The sequence below is a fragment of the Panonychus citri genome, unplaced genomic scaffold, assembly GCF_014898815.1.
Source record: "Panonychus citri isolate SS breed McGregor unplaced genomic scaffold, ASM1489881v1 Contig00140, whole genome shotgun sequence".
NCBI classification, from domain to species: Eukaryota; Metazoa; Arthropoda; class Arachnida; order Trombidiformes; family Tetranychidae; genus Panonychus; species Panonychus citri.
In genome coordinates, this window is record NW_026515545.1 from 1,791,053 (window position 1) to 1,808,527 (window position 17,475).

The window sequence follows — 17,475 nt, forward strand, 5'->3', positions numbered from 1 at the left end:
GAGAATTGAGAAGAAAAATAGATTTACAATTTACTAATTGTTTCACTTTGTTTGACAATCAATTTAATTGTGTTCTCATTACCTGAATTGTCCTCTGAAGGAATCATTGTTGGCCAGTAATTAGTGAAATTTGTTGCTCCTTGTGAAGTTGTTGTACTTGCCATTTCAATACTGATTATTGATTGTTAACAATTAACGAAAAGCAAAAACAATTTACCTAATAAATTGTTGTAAAGATAAATAGTGATTTGGTTAATTTTCATTACGATTAATTCAATTGTCTCAATTTTATCCCTTCATCATTAAACTAATCTTACTCTCCATTATGATTACTTAGATTTTGTTAACAATTAACCTTTAAACTCAGCTAATTAAATCACTTCCGTTATATTAATTGCAAACAATTAAAACAGTAATTAAAATATTATAAATAGTAAGAAGGATTTAATGAAAAAAAAAATCAGATTCTGTTCATTTTTGATCATTTAAATTACTTTACGTTAATTACTTTGAATATGAATTGAATCAACTTGATTGTGCAAGCAATTAATGCACAAAAATACTGGTAAATTTTAGCCAATTAAAATTAATTGCAATTGATACAAGAGAGAGGTTATTGCAAAGCTAAATTAACTGTAACCATTGTTATTAATGCTGATCAAACAATCAAATTAAAAGGATGATAAAAGTTTAACAATCAACCGCCTACTAATCAATCAAAATCAAAACCTCCATAAGCCTAATTTAATCATCATCACCATTGATGAAGTGTTAATAGCTAACAATTTGATTATAATCTGTTTGTCAAACAGTAAATCAAATCAAATTAAATCACTTTAAAACCAAATGATCACAAAAAAAGTAGGAAAAAGTGTAATCATCTCAGGAGAGATTGAGAGTTAATCAAGTTAATCATGTGAATTAGGAATTGAAATTGGATCATACTAATCAATAATAACAATCATGGTAATGATCATAACGGTTAATCATAATAACCCAAGAAAAAAAAAGGTTGATGAAAACAAACAATCAACTGATTGTTGAGAAGAAAAAATAAATTCTAATCAACCAAATTTTGCTTTTTTCTCTATGTTATTTACTTTCCCATGAGAGTTAATTTAAACTAAATTAAGGAAGTAAATTAAGCTAATAAAACAATGAGTTTGTGATTTATTTATAGATTATGATCAACGATTAATGATCACAATTAACAAATGAATGATAATCTGGCCAATTTAACATTTGAATTTGTACAAAACAATTTAAATTGTTTACAAACAATCAACCATTAAATTAAAGTCTCAGGTCAATGGCAATTAAATGTTAATTATGATTAATATTATTAATTGTTTCGAGTTGTGGTTGCTTTTTATTTACCTTTTTTTGCTTCCGTATTTAAATTTAAATCACAATTAAATATTAGAAAACAGAAATGATGGAAAATCATTATTACCAAGCTTATGATTAGAAAAGCAATTAACTAATTGTCTCGGATTTGTAATTAAAAACTTTTTTTGTTTCGAGGTGAAAATAAAATGAAAGTTATAAATAATATTTTAAACATCTCGATCTAGTTAATTGTTTATGAGCTTTTAATGGGTTAACGGTTTAATTAACAGTAGACAAATTAAAATGGATTGGTAAATTAAATGAAACTTATCAACAATTAAAAGGTTAATTGTTTTAACAAATAATCTTAATTGTTTGTAATGTGTTGGGGGAAATTTTGTCATTGAGAAAAACGAAAAACTTTTTCTTTTCAAGGTTAATTGTTAAGATCTTTCCGGAACTGGATTAAATTTCTTCCTACCGATTGTGATGATTATCGTTGATCTCAGGTTGATGAGATGATGAAAGTTAAATGATTGATTGTGATTATTGATTGTTAATTAAGAGAGAGAAAAATAATCATTTCGAAGGGAGAGAAAAAAAAAATTATTCTAACCAATTGGTAAGTTAATTTAGACTTTAAAATGAACCAGAATTGAAATTTGATTCCAAGATTTGAACAGGAATCTTTTTCCACTGATTCTTGATTCTTACGTGAGTTAAAACATAATCAGTTTTTGATTATTAAACAATCAACTGTTAATCAATGAATGACTGGCAACAATTTCCAATCACAACAATCAAACACAACCAAATCAACAAACCAGCAATTAATAGAAAGCAAAACACAGATTGAAACAATTTAACCTTGAAAATAACAAATCACAATCAAGACAAACACACGCATAGGTAATACAAGGTAACTGAAACAAAGTGAACAAAATCAGTCAACAATTAACGAGAAAATTAATCAACAATAATCAACAGTAGAAATTATTAATTGTCTAAATATTTTCATCATCATCATCAACAATAAAACTTGGATCAACGTCAAGTTATAATGAAGATAATGATAATGATGATGATGATCATCATCATCAGTGTATTATCATTGTATTATTTGAATGATGTAAGTAAAGATGCTGATGATAATGATGAAGATGAAGATGAGGATGATGATGATAACAAAAAATGAAGAAATGAAATGTGATATTTTAACTTTATCTACAGGTTATCAGCAACTGACACCGGAAACCATCAAATTATCAATTCTCATCAATGAATTACTCATCAAATGGTTTTATATAACAATGAAACATGAAAGTAACAGATATATTCATATTATATCATCAATTATCATCATCATTATCATCATTTACCTTTAAAGATGATGAATGAATGAATTGTAAGGAGACAACAAATGATTAAGACAAGACAACAACAATTAATTTACTTTAATCAATTTGAAATTCAAACTATTCTCAAGAAACCTAAACCTTTAAAAACTTGTAATCTAATTTGAAATCATTAATGAAAATCTTATTATCATTACTATTACCATGGATCATTTAATTACTCACTTAATTGACGATTTGAAAAGTTGATTTAACAATTAACAACAAAACTATTATGTTTATTATTTACATTTGGGAAAGTTACTCAATAACTAAGAGGTAAAGTGAGTGGTCAGTGTGTAAATCGGTTGAAAGATTGACCTAAACTAAATGAAGCAATTTAATGTTTGATTACAATTGATTGTGTGTACAATTGTGATAATAGTAAAGCTAATAATTGATAATCATGTTAATCATAATGATAAATAATGAAAAGAACCCATGGAAAGATATTTATCTAAGTAAAAATAACAATGACCAGTGAAGATGAAAAGGTTTGAAGGGTCAGTTGATGTTTAAGTACAAAGGGAGGTAAAGGGCTACTCTTTTTTTTCAATGGTTTCCTTTTCCTATTATTTGTTTATGGTCAAGGTAAAAACATGAAAAAGGGAAAGGGTCAAAAATGACCATTCCAATTAGATTGTGTCTCCATTACCTCAAAAAGGATGGAGAGGAGGAGGAGGAGAAGGAGAAGGAGGAAGATGAGGGATGATAAGGATGAGGAAGAGTAAACAACTTTCAAGGGAAGAGAGAAAAGGTTTATCAATATAAACGGTAAAGGTTTCACCCAATTGTAAGCAAAAAGAAAGAGGTAAAAGAAAGGAGAACCCCTTTTGTCATCATTATCATCATCATTATCGTAATCATCATCTTTTAGATTGCAATTACTTGACTTGCTGATGGTTATCACCTTAAAAATATGACAAGAAAACGTTTGATAGAGTAACATTTGACCAAGAAAAAAGGTTAAACATTTAGATACCTTTGAGAAAAAGAAAGTTAAATAACTGACCAATGGTCAAAAGTTGAGACCAATATGTTGACAATAACAAGAAACGACAACATGGGTCACTCTCCCTCTCTCTCTCTCTCTCTCTCTCTCTCTCTCTCTCTCTCTCTCTCTCTCTCTCTATCCAACTGAGAGAGAGAAAGAAAAAAACAATTGTTCTTCAATGGAGATTGAAATGTATTCAGAATCATGATGATGGTTTTTACCTTTAAGGTGACATATTCATTGAGATAATATCTGTTGATAGTGTCAACAGATTTTTCTTCTTGACCATCAACAAAGAAGTAAAAAAAACTCATCATCATCTTGACCATTCTCTTTCTTACCTTATCATCCAGTGTCTTTCAATCATCATCATCATCAACAACAACTTGTTTACAATGAAGAGAAATTCATTTGTATGTTTTTTTTATCAACATCTTCAACAAGATTCTTGAAGAGAAAAAGAAAAAAAAATTGAACAAGAAAATATTTCATCTTATCATCATTATTTTAAGATGATGTGGAAATATTTTCACCATTATCATCATCAAACAAGAAATAAGGTAAACAATCAAGCTAATCATCATCATGATTACAACCATTCATTGATTGAGATGAAAATTCATTGAGATGAATCATTTGAATCAGTGAAAGAACAAAAAAAAAACTTTTTTCTTTCTTTTTCTTTGGAAACCAAATTACTTATATAGGAATAATACAGGATATAGAATCTGAATTCAAGGGGATGAAGTTCAGATGATGAGGGTGATGATAAAATGGATGAAGATGTAGGGATGCTCAAGATAATATTAAGGTTAACCTATAAAAAAATATTATCCAAAATAAAAGAAAATCTTGTTGAAAAACTTTTTCTTCTTCTTCTTTTTCCTAATCGATGCACATATTGTCATTTTCATCATCATCTAAACTTCATCTTCTTCCTCCTTCACATCTTAACATCATCACTCCCACAAGATGGAAAACATGAAAACCCACAGAGTGAGAGAGAGACAATTGTAACCTAGGTAATAATATTATCCAACTCTCAGGTAAAAACCTCATTACAATAGATGGAGATACGCAACTAGCATCATTTCCCGTTCCTCTTATCATCATCATCATTATTATTCAAATGATAATAATACTTTGTTCATACTCTCTCTCTCTCTCTCTCTCTCTCTCTCTCTCTCTCTCTCTCTCTCTCTCTCTCTCTCAAGGTTCACTTTCGAAAATTATTGTTACAATTATCATCGAAAATGATAACAATTGAATTTCATATATAATTCAATGTAAATGCTGTCCAAAGGTGGAGGGTATTCATTGCAATATAGGTTGAATTTTACATTTATCTTCATCTTAAAACGCATCTTATGTTGGTCTTTTACTTTTTTGCTCATTTTTTTTTCATCTCTTCCTTTTCTTATTACATATTAAAGTCTATGGATCTAAATCTTGATCCTTCGTGTGCCCGAGTTGTAGCATTATTATTATCATCTACATAGATCGAGCATCGGACTAGTGCTGTTCAATTGAAGAAGAAGAAAAAAAGTAATAACAATTGATTCAGATCAAGATGATAATCTAACAATAAAATATCTTTATCATTATTATTTAGTTTGCGATATTTTCATATAACAATAACATTCACTTTCCAATGTTTACATCGATAAAAAGGAGAAGCACAAGAATCGGGTTATTGGTGAGATGAAGACTCTTTCAAGTCACCAAACATAAACACATCAGGGGTTACATCAGGGAGGGAACAATGAAGACCTAAGACTTTACTAATGCTTCCGTTTTTATCTTCATTATCATCTCTCTCTCTCTCTCTCTCTCTCTCTCTCTCTCTCTCTCTCTCTCTCTCTCTCTCTCTCTCTCTGCTCTTCATCTGTCTAATGCCAAAAGTGAACAAAAAGATGAACAAGAAGATGATGAGTAAAAAAAGAGGAATCAAAATGATGAAAAGAAACCAATGTTGATTTAAAAGAAAAACATCGAAAATTTTGCTTTTCCATCTTCATCTTTTTCTGATGATTAAACTATTGAATATTTTATAAATTTACTGTTTAATTAGCATTTGTAAATATTAATTGTTCCTGTTAAGGGTTTGGTACAATTACGATTGCATTTTTTTCAATGGTTTTAATGTGCTGATGTTGTTTTCTTTCAAAATCTCAAAAGCATCTTCCGTTTATTTACTTTATTGTGATTTCTATCTTCATCTTGAGAGAGAGAGAGAGAGAGAGAGAGAGATGACAAAACTGCATCACTTGACCGTGTTAAGAGTCAAAAGGTGGGGTTAAGATGAGGCCACTTAACTGGACAAAAAGCATCTTAAACAACAACAATGGTCAGTACAATTTTTTTTCCTTCCACAATCAACTAAATGTACTTTTGATTTTCTATTGGATTTGACTGGAGAAAGAGACTAAAGTAATCTCGAAGTGTAATTGCAATTATTTAACATAGACTATTGGTGTTGGAAAAACAATTAAATTACTAATTGAAACAATTTAGTTAAAAGTAAAGCTTGTAAATGATCAACTGTTAACAACAAAAACACGGCAAAGAAAAGATTCAAGTTAATTGGGATTAAAAGATGTTGGTGTTAACAGTAATTTGTTAACACTTCAACTCTTGTAATGTTGTTTAACAGCCGAAGAGACAATTAATTGTTGTGATGCGAACAGAGTGATAACTTTTAATTGTCCATCACAATCAGACTCTAATCAGTAGATTAGCATAAATGGACAACATTATAACAGAAAAAATTGTAACAATTAACTTTAAACATAGAAAAAAGATTAACATCAACTTGATTATCTTAGGAAAAGTGTAACAAGAGTAGGAGGTTGAGGGTGGGGTGGGTTGAGCTTCTTAAGGAGGAAATGATCAAAATAATCATTGAGTACGTGTAACGAGCTTGAGGGCTACTTAAAGAGAAAAAAAGTTCTAATCAACATCAACAATCGAGATGAAGCTAAAATCTAGTTACCATAATCATCTTATATATTTTGACTTCTCGCAGTTAACTAATCTTGCCAACAACAACAACAACAAGATGATGATGATGATGATATTTATAATAGTTATATGAGGAAGATAAAGTTGATAAAGATGATTAAGATTAGTATCAAGATTAACTGATGCTTCTGCTCATCATCTTCATCTTTTAATCATAATGAATTTTAAGGAAAATGAGGAAAAAAACATTCCAGTCATTCTTATCCATCTTAACTATAATTATCATCATGTTCATCATCAGGAAATATAATCACGTGGCTTCCTGTCACATTGACGATAATTACAATGATAAATCAACGATAATCATGATTAGTGAAACAAATTTTCATCTAATTTTCTACTAATTGAATCAAATGTATTGGGGAAAATTATTCCAGTCAAAATATTGATCATTTTGTCAGTTCGATTGGAGTCTTTTCCAGTCCTCTTTCAATAAGGTTTGTTTTGCTTTCTTGTCGAGTGTGTGTGTGTGTGTTTGTATAATGACCTTAAAAAGGCCACAAAAGGCCACCAGAAAAAGACGACATTAAGAACGGATATTTGTTGTATTGTATTGTTATCACAAAAAGTGTGTAACAACGCCTTAAATTTGAATTCATATTGTTGCGAGATTCATTTTAAAGGCTCACGTCTTTTTCTGTCCATAATGTAAATTCAATGCTTTCTCCCTATTGTTAAATATCAAACACTCATTGACATCTTTCCCTCCCTCCTTAAAAAGCCACCCTCTCACTCTGGTCTCTCACAGCTCGATCATCTCTCCTCCTCGGTCTTCAGCTCACTGATCTCTCTCTCTCTCTTTCTCCATCCCTGTGATTATTACATGCAATTGATTGCTATCAAGCCACGAGAATTACAAAATTATCAATATGATGATAATACTAAAAGAGTAGAAAAAATTGAAAACAATTAACTTATATGATTTAACATTCCCTCCATCTCCCATTATCACCGCATCACCACCATGTAATATTATAATCTGCCAACAGATTAATCTGTTAATCCGAAAAGTTTTTTTTTTCTTCAGAAAATCTAAATTAGTTGGAAAGTGAAGTTAATCAAGAATTTTAAATATGACATAAAATTATCACAATGATACTTGTGTAAAAGAGATGACAATTGATGATGATTATGATGTACTAAAATCCGTGAGAAGAGGAGTCACAACAGCTAATGTACTAATGTTAACACGCGTTTTTTCACGTACTCAAAGAAGCAAAAAAAAACAACTATTGGAACATTTTTCCCTCGAACAAGATGATAAGATTATAACACGAGTGTTTTTCTTTGTTAGAATAACATAAATACACAAGGTGAACCCTTAACATTTTCAAGTTTAGAGGTCAAACCTCGAAGAGGCTCCATTATCGTCAAGATGATGTCGATCGAGAGAGAGAGAGAGAGAGAGAAATAAAAAAGAGAGATGAAGATGAAAAGGAAGAGAGTGTTAAAAAAGAGAGCAAAATTCAAATTGAAAAGTTGCTCTAGTTTTTTTTTCTCTTCCACTTCATATTCAACTAGTAACTATTACGAAATTATTATATTGTAAGATTGATTGATTTAGGAAGTATATTCAATAATAATGTTAGTTTGTAATATAACTGATATATCAAGAGGAGGAGAGGAGGCAGAGGGCAGAGGGTGGGGTGGGTAAGGTTTACATTGAATTGAATGGTTGTGGTGGAAAAAAAGTTTCGACAATTTGAATTAACTAACAAGAGATTCTACTTTTCCTCTCCATCACCTTTGTTGATTGTTGTTGATTAAGATTGTTATTGATTATGATCGTTAATTCACAATTTCTCGTAATTGTTAACAGTTTTTACCCACCTTATTGATTGTTATTAACATTTTCGAGGGCGTTTTATTAACTATATTAATCACAATCAAGAGGAAAACCACTTCTGTTTAATTTTCCTATGATAATAAATCACAATCAACAATGTTATCGTCATCATCATCTTGGATCATACAAATTGTAAGATTTATTAGTTAATTGTTACTCAGTTATCTTCAATATTGGTGGTTAACCAAACTGGATTGTAATCACTTAATATTGGAAATTTATCAATTTGATTTGATCATTTCAATATATAAATCGGATGATGATTAGAGGAAATTTAGACAATTGAATTGAACTGAATTTAATTATTAGATTGAATTGATTGAACTTACCTTTTTATATTGCAATTGGGAACAATTTAAATTTAATTTTTCAATCTTATTGATAATCCTTTTGATTTGATTATTGTTGTTGGTCCATTGGTGATATATATTTATTGTTGATTGTTAATTAACTTCACGATCACACACACAATGAACACAATTAAACAAAATTATCCTTAGATGAGTAAATTAAAAAATATAAAAAGAAAACAATTAAGTTAATCAATATAAATGTAACTAAACATGATTAGTAAACCACCTTGATTAAAGTGAAAGGATTAAATTGATGATAATCATGATGAAGATGATGAAGATGATGATGATGATGAACAATTAATAAAACAATTACGATTAAATAAATTTAAAAGGAAAACAATTGAATGTTAATGTTGTTAATGAAGATGATAATTAAAAGTGATTTGATTGTTGATTGATTATCCGGATGAAGATGAGAGAGCGAGAGAGACACAACTCACAGAGAGAGAGAGAGACACAGATTATGATTGTAATTACAATTAATATAAATTGTTGTTGTTTAGTTTTTCTTGTTAATCATAATAATGATAATCTACTATTCCGTTACCAAGAAAGGAGGAGGAGATGCTGATGCTTTTAGCTTGAAAGAGGAGGAGGAGGTGGAGATAAATTATTATTATTATCAACTGATGATGATGATGATGATGATGATGGAGGATGAGGGATGAGGGATGATGAGAATGCGTCTTAATCTTAGGCTTGAGGTGGAGTTTAAATGTACAGGTAATCCGCCTCGTAACCAATCAGATCAACTGATTCCTTCGAGATGGGAGGAAACTTTGTTATTATTATTATTCTGTTTATCATGTTAATCATGATCAAACTCAATTCAATTGAATTAACATTGATGCTTTTGTTTTTCATCATCAATCTTATCATCCTCATCATTTTCATCTTCCTCCTCCCCTTCATCTATATTTCATATCAATTTCAATTGATTTGGCCTCCATTTCATCCTAATGACACAATTACAATTAATTTTCTTGATTATTATTATTATTTTATTATTTTTGTTGATTTTGTTTTTTATTTGTCAACATCATTAAACATTAACTCATCATCAATTTAAATTAAAGTTAATGTTAAGGTTAAAGTTTTTAATTACAATTAATTACAATTAGTTGGTTGTTTTTGATGATTTTTGTTTGCAATTTGATTTATTAATTGTCTCCAATTTGAAATAATGTTTCATTTTTGTCAATAATTTGAGTAGTCAAGTTAATTGTTTATATTTTAAATTGAAAATAGTCTAATTTGTTGTTAACAATTAGATCTTGTTAATTAGTCTTTGTAATTAGAGGGTTGTGATTACTTTTTTTGAACAATTGATTCAATCATCATAAGGAGCTGAGTTAATTTTAGGAAACAATTTCATCATTTTTATCATCTAATTGGATTTGTTGATGATGATGATGATCAATTAGATTAAAGTTTAATTGTTTGGTGATGATTAAAAGGAAATGATTGAAAATGATGTAAGAAAAAGGTTTGATTGTAATGTAATATTTTAAAGGTGAAATTGATGACAGGGAGGTTGTTATTTTGGGAGGATCTTGGTGATGATAATGATGAGGATGAGGATGAGGATGAGGAGAAAGAGGGAGAGAGGATGAAGATAAAGATGAAAAAGTTACGTCTTGATAATATTGATTTTCTCTTTTCTCTTTTTCTTATTGACCTTTAAATAACCAAATGAGAAGAAGAAGAAAATATAATGACAATGGAATAAGAGAATAGGATTAACAAGAAGATGATAATGATAATAATGAAAGAAGAAGATACATTAGATGATGAGGATGAGAAAGAAACAAAAGGAAGACAGAAGGTAAATAGAAAGAAGAGAAAAATATGATAACGATATTGATGATGAAGATAAAGATAACAATAAAGGTGAAGACAGGTAAGATTATTGGGAAGAAGTGATGATGAGAGATGGAAAGGTAAGATAAGGAGTTAATTTTATCTCTTTTTTTCATCGAAATTTTTTTTTCTTTTGCATTGTCGAGGAGAAAACAAAAAATTCGCAGAAATTGGAAACCATTGGATGAGAATTTCAAATTTTCCGCTCAATGGGATCATCGATTTTGACTCTTTGTTTATTTTTCTCCCTTTTAAATATCACATTTCATTTGTTTCAAAGATCATCAATCGATGACCAGATAGACCCATAAACTGATCGTAAAGTGATAATTAAGAGTAACAATTAATCAAATTTCATTTTGGAACAAAAAAATTGATCAAAATCCGAACGTTACAAGTTGAAATTCGGTGATGGTCCCTGAGAATTTTTTTTCATTTTGTTTACATTTTTCTCTTTCTAGATTTTGTTTTGGTTTAATTGTTTACGAATTTAATTAATTAAAGGTTAGTAAATTCTTTCGATAATTTGGTTATTTTTAGGATTTGATTGTGTTAATTGTCTCCGTTGAAACTTTGTTCTGATTATGGTTGGTTAACTTTGATTGTTTTCTTAATCTCTTTTCTATTTCTTTTGGTTTAGGTTATCATGTTATCATCAATGTTAACAAGACAAATTCTGAGGCGAAGTCTTAATTTTACTTCGGTTATTACTCGATTACAAGTGCGAGGGGCTCAACGATCTTCTACTACTACCACTGGATTTGATAGAATGACCTTCCCTGCTTTGGAGAATCTTCGTAAAGTTAAGGAACCACCAGAAGTTGAAAGAAGAAGACTAATCTGGCTTGTTAGATCAATCGTAATTTATGCTACTCTTTACATTACATTTATAACTGCTTTTTGGTTTATTTTTCCTCGAGCATTTTTCCCTCATGGAGAGGTAATCGAATATTAAATGTGTACCCTTAATTTCTATGATTTGAGAATTTAGAGTCTGTGTAAAATTGTGTAGAAATAAGAACACTTCAACTTGTCAAGATTCAAATTAAAAGGTAAAAAGAGAACAATAAAATAAATGTAGACATTTTAACTTATTTATACAAGTTTGATGTTTTAATTTTCTAATTTAATCAACATTTATATTATATTGACAATTAATCTTCGCAATTTCTAAAAAGAAGAAGAAACAAAAATGAAATTGATGAAATTAAAGCGAGGTTTTTTTTTTAGTTAAATTACTAATCTATTCAAATTTTTTTCCCTTAAGGTTAGCAATGGCTCCATATCAGCTCGATAATCTTCATAAATTTCTGAAGGCCTAACAAACCACATTGAATAGAAAGCCAATCCAATAATAGGTATCGCAGGCCAGAGTAATTTCTCACTAAAAATGGGTAATAATCGTTTCTTTCCTCGAGTCTGTTGATGTCGACTAACCATTGGAACTAAATTGAGACCTCGTCTCATCATCTCCTTACCAATCAATGACATTGGGATAACCTACATGACAAAAAGAACCAAAAAAAAGGTCAAATATTAATCCACAGTAACCAAAGAGTTTAAATCTCAATCAATCAACAAATAGCGCAGTTCAAATAATCCATTTAAAATACTCACGTTTAATTAATTGTCCAGAAACAAATTGAACGAAAACAATTAAATCTAATTCAAAACAATTGAAAGAAAAATCAATTCTCTGAAAAAGGGATCGTTCATATAATACGATGAGAGAAATTCTACTCGGTTTGGATTCGATATTCGGATTGGACTCAAATGGAATCGATATTTTTTCTCTTTGGCAACAAATGTGTTGAAAAGATTTCGTCTTAAATTGTTTGAATATTTATTATCTCCTTGATTGTGATAATTTAATTGTCCATTTTAGTTGATGTTAATTTTTCGTTGATTGACTTGACAATTGTTCCATTATGTCTCTACTTTCATCTTTTATCAGAACAGCGAGTCGAGTACCGACCAGTATCTCCCGAACCCAATTCAATGCTTTATTTTCAACTAGTCCCGAATGGAAGGAGAAACTTGATAAAATGGTTTCATCTAATAAGGTTGTTGTTTTCATGAAAGGAGTTCCAAATGCTCCTAGATGTGGTTTCTCAAATGCTGTTACTCAGGTAAAGATAATTTGTCACGTAATCATTAAGAATAATTAATGTCCTCCCATCTCTAAGAAATTTCTCCTTTAAGAATAATTTTTTGCTTTCCAAATTCTAAAGAGAATTTTTTTCATTTTCTTTTTTTTCTTTCCCTTTTCTTTTCCCTTTGTTCTTTTGTTTTTCTTTTTCTCATCATCTCTTTTTCCATCATATCTTTTTGTTTTCTTTCTCGTAGGTTCTTCGGATGCATGGAGTTGATTATGATGCACATGACGTTCTAAGTGATGAGGATCTTAGACAAGCGATTAAAGATTACACCAATTGGCCTACTATACCTCAAATCTACATAAATGGACAGTTTGTCGGTGGATGTGATATTATACTTCAAATGCACAAAACTGGTGAACTAATTGATATGCTCAAAACAATTGGTATAAAATCAGCTTTAAGTGAAACAGAATCCCAATGACATTTACTTGTTAGTTTATAATTATCACTTAGTGTATTTATGATGAGCCAAAATCCATGTTTCTACAATCGGCCATTTTGCTCACTACTTTTTTGTTTTGCCTTCTTCGTACTCGAAACAGCAAAAGAAAGAGAGAGAATCAATTATCTCTCTTCCTCATCTCTCTGATATATATTTTCATCAAAGAGATAATCTTGATTCATATATATTCAAAAAAATGTTGCAAAATAGCAATTGTAACTATACCAAACTGAGTAAATCAAAATTGATCAAGTTAAATCAACAAATCAAACCAAAAACTTAGTTATTTAACCTGATAAATTGTGTAGTTTTAGTCAACAATTGTAATACCAAACCAACGATTGTGATTTTGATTTAAAGATCAATCTAAATCTCCCACTAAATCAAAGTTTACTTTTTATTGTATTCAGATAAATTACCATTAGGAAAGAGACTTGTTGAGGCTCATTGAAATTCATTGTATCATAATTAGACTCAAATTGTAGCTGTTATATATTTTAATTAATTTCTAAATTTGTGGAAACCAACAAAACAAAAAAAGGAAAAGAGATGACCAGGAGAGAGGAATCATCATCAAAAAGGAAAAGTAACCAAGGATAAAGACAAAGATAAAAGTGCCAATGCTGTTTACAGGAAGGAAAAAGAATTAAATTGTCAAGTCCAGTTTACATCGAAAATTTTAAATTGTTATAAATACGGTAGATAAATTAATAGATTCGATATGATCACATTTGAGGTCGTAACATCTCAAGACTCCTAATGAATAGATTGATCCGAGGCCTTGGAGGTAATGGTACATCAACGTTAATCCCTTTGCTCCTCAAAAAGGTTAAACTTTCCTCTGAAACATCACGACAATCACCAACCTTAATCGTCTTTAAATTGTTACAATAATCACCAATCATTCTGTTAATTTAAGGAGAAAAAAAAGAAGACAAAAAGAGGAATCAAAATTAACAATCCAATCACAACAATTTAGTCTTAGTATTAACATTTGTCTGTTTATGTAAAACATTAGAGTAAGAATTTTGTTTACTCTAATTAAACAAAATTTCATATTTTCCTTGTTAATTACTATTAATTGTTATTCTCTCTCTCACCTAACACCATGATCAGTTACTCTCCAACACCCTGAGATATTGAGATATTCAAGATACTTGGAGTGCGACGAAAGGGCCAACAGAACTCGATCTGTGATTCCATAAATCTTGGAAAGTGACAATCGCCTTAATTTGGTACAACGAAAGATCATCTCAATTGCAGCATCATCACTAATCTCCCAGCAACTGGTTAAATCAACTTCCTCCAAATTGGGACAATTAATAACCAAATGTGTAACAGCGATCGCATTAATCCAATGGCAATCCTTTAATCCAATTGATTTAAGACCCTTACAAGTGACCGCGAGTCTTTGAAGGCAATTGTTTGTCACATCGAAACAAGATGAGATATTTAAACTAGTTAAATTTGGATTTTGTTCAATTAAATTTTGTAATTGATCATTTGAAATCCATTTACAATTGGATAGATTGAGAATCCGTAAATTGTAACAATCAACCGTTAGAATGTTAAACGCTTGAGATGTGAAACGATTTGACAATTGAGATAAATCAATCATCAATAGAGATGAAAAATAATCATTGATCAACATTAACATCGAACGGGAAACTGATCTTAATCGATAAAGATCCTTCCATGATAATCGATCCAAAATATATGGGAATAGAATATCATCCCATGGAATTGTAAATAGATTGTTAATTGATTGCTTGGAACAATTAATTTCACCATCACAATTGTCAACAGTTTGTTGATTAGTTAATTCACCAGCAGTTAGATCATTTTCTTTGGTCATTTTCAGAGTTTTGTTTTGGTCACTTGTTTTGGTCACTTCAAGTTGTTGATTTGTCTCCTTTAATTGCTCTGTCATGATTCAATTTGATTGTTACCATCAATATTGATTGTTGATTAGTGTAAAAAAAAAGGATTTCAAATCAACGAGATAATAATTACCAAATTACAATATTTACAACAGTTATGAGCAATTGGATTGATTAATCATATCCATAGATATCAACCAGTTGATTTTACCAGTTAATTGTTTCAATGGTCAAGGATTAAAACGAGGAATATATATTTATTTATAAATTATCACTAATTGTCGATTGGTGGTTTAAAAGGTCATCAGGAATCAGTTAATCACTAATGTAAACAATTGAAATGATTTGTTGTTATTGAAGACACTTGATGATTAGAGACAATGTTTCACTTTAATTGAGGATTAAATTGTAAATAGAAAGTCAATTTCTGGCTAAATTTGGTTAATCTGTCAACGAGATGATTAAATAAAATGGTGACAATCATTATATTTATCAACTGACTCACGAATATTTATCATGTTTATGGTGAAAATTGAGTTGATTCTGTTGATGTTTTCCAGTGATGACGATTTGTTACCTTCGAAAATGGTAAATGTACAAAAAAAGAAATTGAAATAATATCAATTCGAAATCTCGAGAAGAGAGAGAATGAAACAAATTCGAATTGAGTTTGCTCGAGTTTTTCTGTTCTCTTTATTCATTCAATTTACTCATGGAAATTGTGATCAAATGAGCTTGACCAGTCGATCGATTCGATTACACAATCAATTGGTCATTCTATTAATTCGAGTGATATTCTGGTGGGTGGTGAATGTCCATCTATTATTTAGTTCCAGATTTAAACATGACAACAATTAAGAGGTTGAGATACAACTCGAAAACTATTCAGATTAATAATTTAACTGATTAACATTGATGATTAACGATCATCATTATGATTACCAAGATTTCCAACAATTAGTGTTAATATTAAGATTTTGTTATTTTGTTTTAACATTAATTCTGAGTCTTAATTGTAATAGTAACTAATTTATATTGATTATCCAAATTAACTAGACAAAACTTTACTTAGCTGAAGTAAATTGTTTATCTGATAGTCGATAATTAAAATTAAGTTGATCAAACTGTTTGAAACAATTAAGCTCACAAATGTTGATGAGGTGAAGTGAAATTTGTAACAATTAACTTATTGTCATTTCCTAGTTGATAGGAAATTAAACTACTTCATTAAATTGTTGTCGTTTCCTTAATTGTCCTTGTTTAAGGTCTATGAGTTTAGTTACCTGGAAATTTACAGATTACAGTTGCAATTAAATGAGACCTTTAATTGTTATCTAATCAATTTTAGATTCTGTTCACAATTTAAACAATTTGTTTACACATTGAAGAGCCAATTTATGAATAACAATTAATCTCCAATGACAACAATTAACACGAAAACCATGAAAATCATTGTAATCATAAGACAATGGTAACAATTAACAAGTTAATTAATTCACATGAAAAACTTTGATCATATTAGATTGTAATTAATGATTAATTAACTTTGTCTTTACTTTTAATTCAATTAGACCAAGGCTTGAGTAAATGTTTTTAATTTACTAAATGACATCAAGCCAATTAGTAGTTAATATTGATAAATTAAGCTAATTATCAACTATTATTACAATTAAAATTAACTTCTTATCAAAATTGTTAACATAATAATAATCAAGGTAATCAAAGTGTAAAAATATTGAACATGATAAACAATTAGTTAATCATCAATGGATTAATTTTGTTTGAGAAAAACTTTGATTAACTTTTAAACAACAACAACAACAACAACAATTAATGAAACAATAAAGTAATTAAAGTTAATCAAAGGTTATCTTTTAATCATGATAAACAAACAAACAGCTAATTAATTCATAACAATCAACCAAAATGATAAAGTAAAACCAACAATTAGATATGAAAAAAAAATCAATTTACCATTATCAATATAACTCATTGAAGATGATTGATTACCAGTTGATTAGACTAATTAACACAATTAAATTTTATATAGGTGATTATGATTATGATTAAGTTGATTGTAGAAATAGTAATTAAAATAATAATAATACGATAATCAAGACAAATCAACGAGAAACAATTAAATAAATAAAAGAAGGAGAAAAAAAAATCAACAATAAACAGAAAAATGATCAAT

At 29.2% G+C, this 17,475-nt stretch overlaps 3 protein-coding genes and 1 long non-coding RNA gene across 8 annotated transcripts in view; 1 reads left to right on the forward strand and 3 right to left on the reverse strand.

The window, feature by feature from the left end:
* The window catches only part of LOC128394605 (eyes absent homolog 3-like), a 44,862-nt gene extending 35,392 nt beyond the window's left edge, over nucleotides 1-9,470 (reverse strand). The window contains exons 1-2 of one of the 2 annotated variants that reach the window (XM_053354950.1): nucleotides 8,914-9,470; nucleotides 83-217 (exon numbers count right to left, since the gene is read on the reverse strand). In XM_053354950.1, the coding sequence (XP_053210925.1) occupies nucleotides 83-164 (82 nt within the window). In that variant the 5' untranslated portion in view covers nucleotides 165-217; nucleotides 8,914-9,470. The remainder of the gene's footprint in view (nucleotides 1-82; nucleotides 218-8,913) is intronic. The other variant, XM_053354951.1, reaches the window with a different exon arrangement.
* Nucleotides 9,471-11,891: 2,421 nt separating this feature from the next.
* LOC128394589 (uncharacterized) lies at nucleotides 11,892-12,570 on the reverse strand. Its single transcript, XR_008326425.1, has 2 exons — nucleotides 12,418-12,570; nucleotides 11,892-12,300 (listed from the first exon to the last, which is right to left on the reverse strand). It is a non-coding gene; the product is annotated as an uncharacterized LOC128394589 (long non-coding RNA).
* A 17-nt stretch (nucleotides 12,571-12,587) lies between these two features.
* On the forward strand, nucleotides 12,588-14,078 carry LOC128394588 (glutaredoxin-related protein 5, mitochondrial-like). 3 transcript variants are annotated; one of them, XM_053354929.1, is made up of 3 exons: nucleotides 12,588-12,929; nucleotides 13,147-13,389; nucleotides 13,812-14,078. In XM_053354929.1, the coding sequence occupies exons 1-2, from the start codon at nucleotides 12,729-12,731 to the stop codon at nucleotides 13,378-13,380; spliced, it is 435 nt and encodes a 144-aa protein (XP_053210904.1). In that variant the 5' UTR covers nucleotides 12,588-12,728; the 3' UTR covers nucleotides 13,381-13,389; nucleotides 13,812-14,078. The 3 variants fall into 3 exon arrangements, with proteins under 3 accessions (XP_053210904.1, XP_053210902.1, XP_053210903.1); XM_053354927.1 differs by having other exon boundaries at nucleotides 13,147-13,342; XM_053354928.1 differs by having other exon boundaries at nucleotides 13,147-14,078.
* Nucleotides 13,881-16,122, reverse strand: LOC128394587 (F-box/LRR-repeat protein 15-like). Of its 2 annotated transcripts, XM_053354925.1 has the most exons (3): nucleotides 15,415-16,117; nucleotides 14,502-15,324; nucleotides 13,881-14,307 (listed from the first exon to the last, which is right to left on the reverse strand). In XM_053354925.1, exons 2-3 carry the CDS (start codon nucleotides 15,254-15,256, stop codon nucleotides 14,127-14,129), a joined length of 936 nt encoding a protein of 311 aa, XP_053210900.1. In that variant the 5' UTR covers nucleotides 15,257-15,324; nucleotides 15,415-16,117; the 3' UTR covers nucleotides 13,881-14,126. The 2 variants fall into 2 exon arrangements, with proteins under 2 accessions (XP_053210900.1, XP_053210899.1); XM_053354924.1 differs by having other exon boundaries at nucleotides 14,502-16,122.
* Between the last annotated feature and the right edge of the window lie 1,353 nt (nucleotides 16,123-17,475).

Excerpts from the sequence above, each read along its gene's own strand:
- LOC128394588 (XM_053354927.1), top strand. The coding sequence starts at position 12,729 with ATGTCTCTACTTTCATCTTTTATCAGAACAGCGAGTCGAGTACCGACC. Across the intron at positions 12,930-13,146 it reads TCTCAAATGCTGTTACTCAG|GTTCTTCGGATGCATGGAGT; the intron begins GTAAAGATAATT and ends TCTTTCTCGTAG. Across the intron at positions 13,343-13,811 it reads TGATATGCTCAAAACAATTG|ATAAATTACCATTAGGAAAG; the intron begins GTATAAAATCAG and ends TATTGTATTCAG.
- LOC128394587 (XM_053354924.1), bottom strand. The coding sequence starts at position 15,331 with ATGACAGAGCAATTAAAGGAGACAAATCAACAACTTGAAGTGACCAAA. Across the intron at positions 14,308-14,501 it reads GTAACTGATCATGGTGTTAG|AATGATTGGTGATTATTGTA; the intron begins GTGAGAGAGAGA and ends TTAAATTAACAG.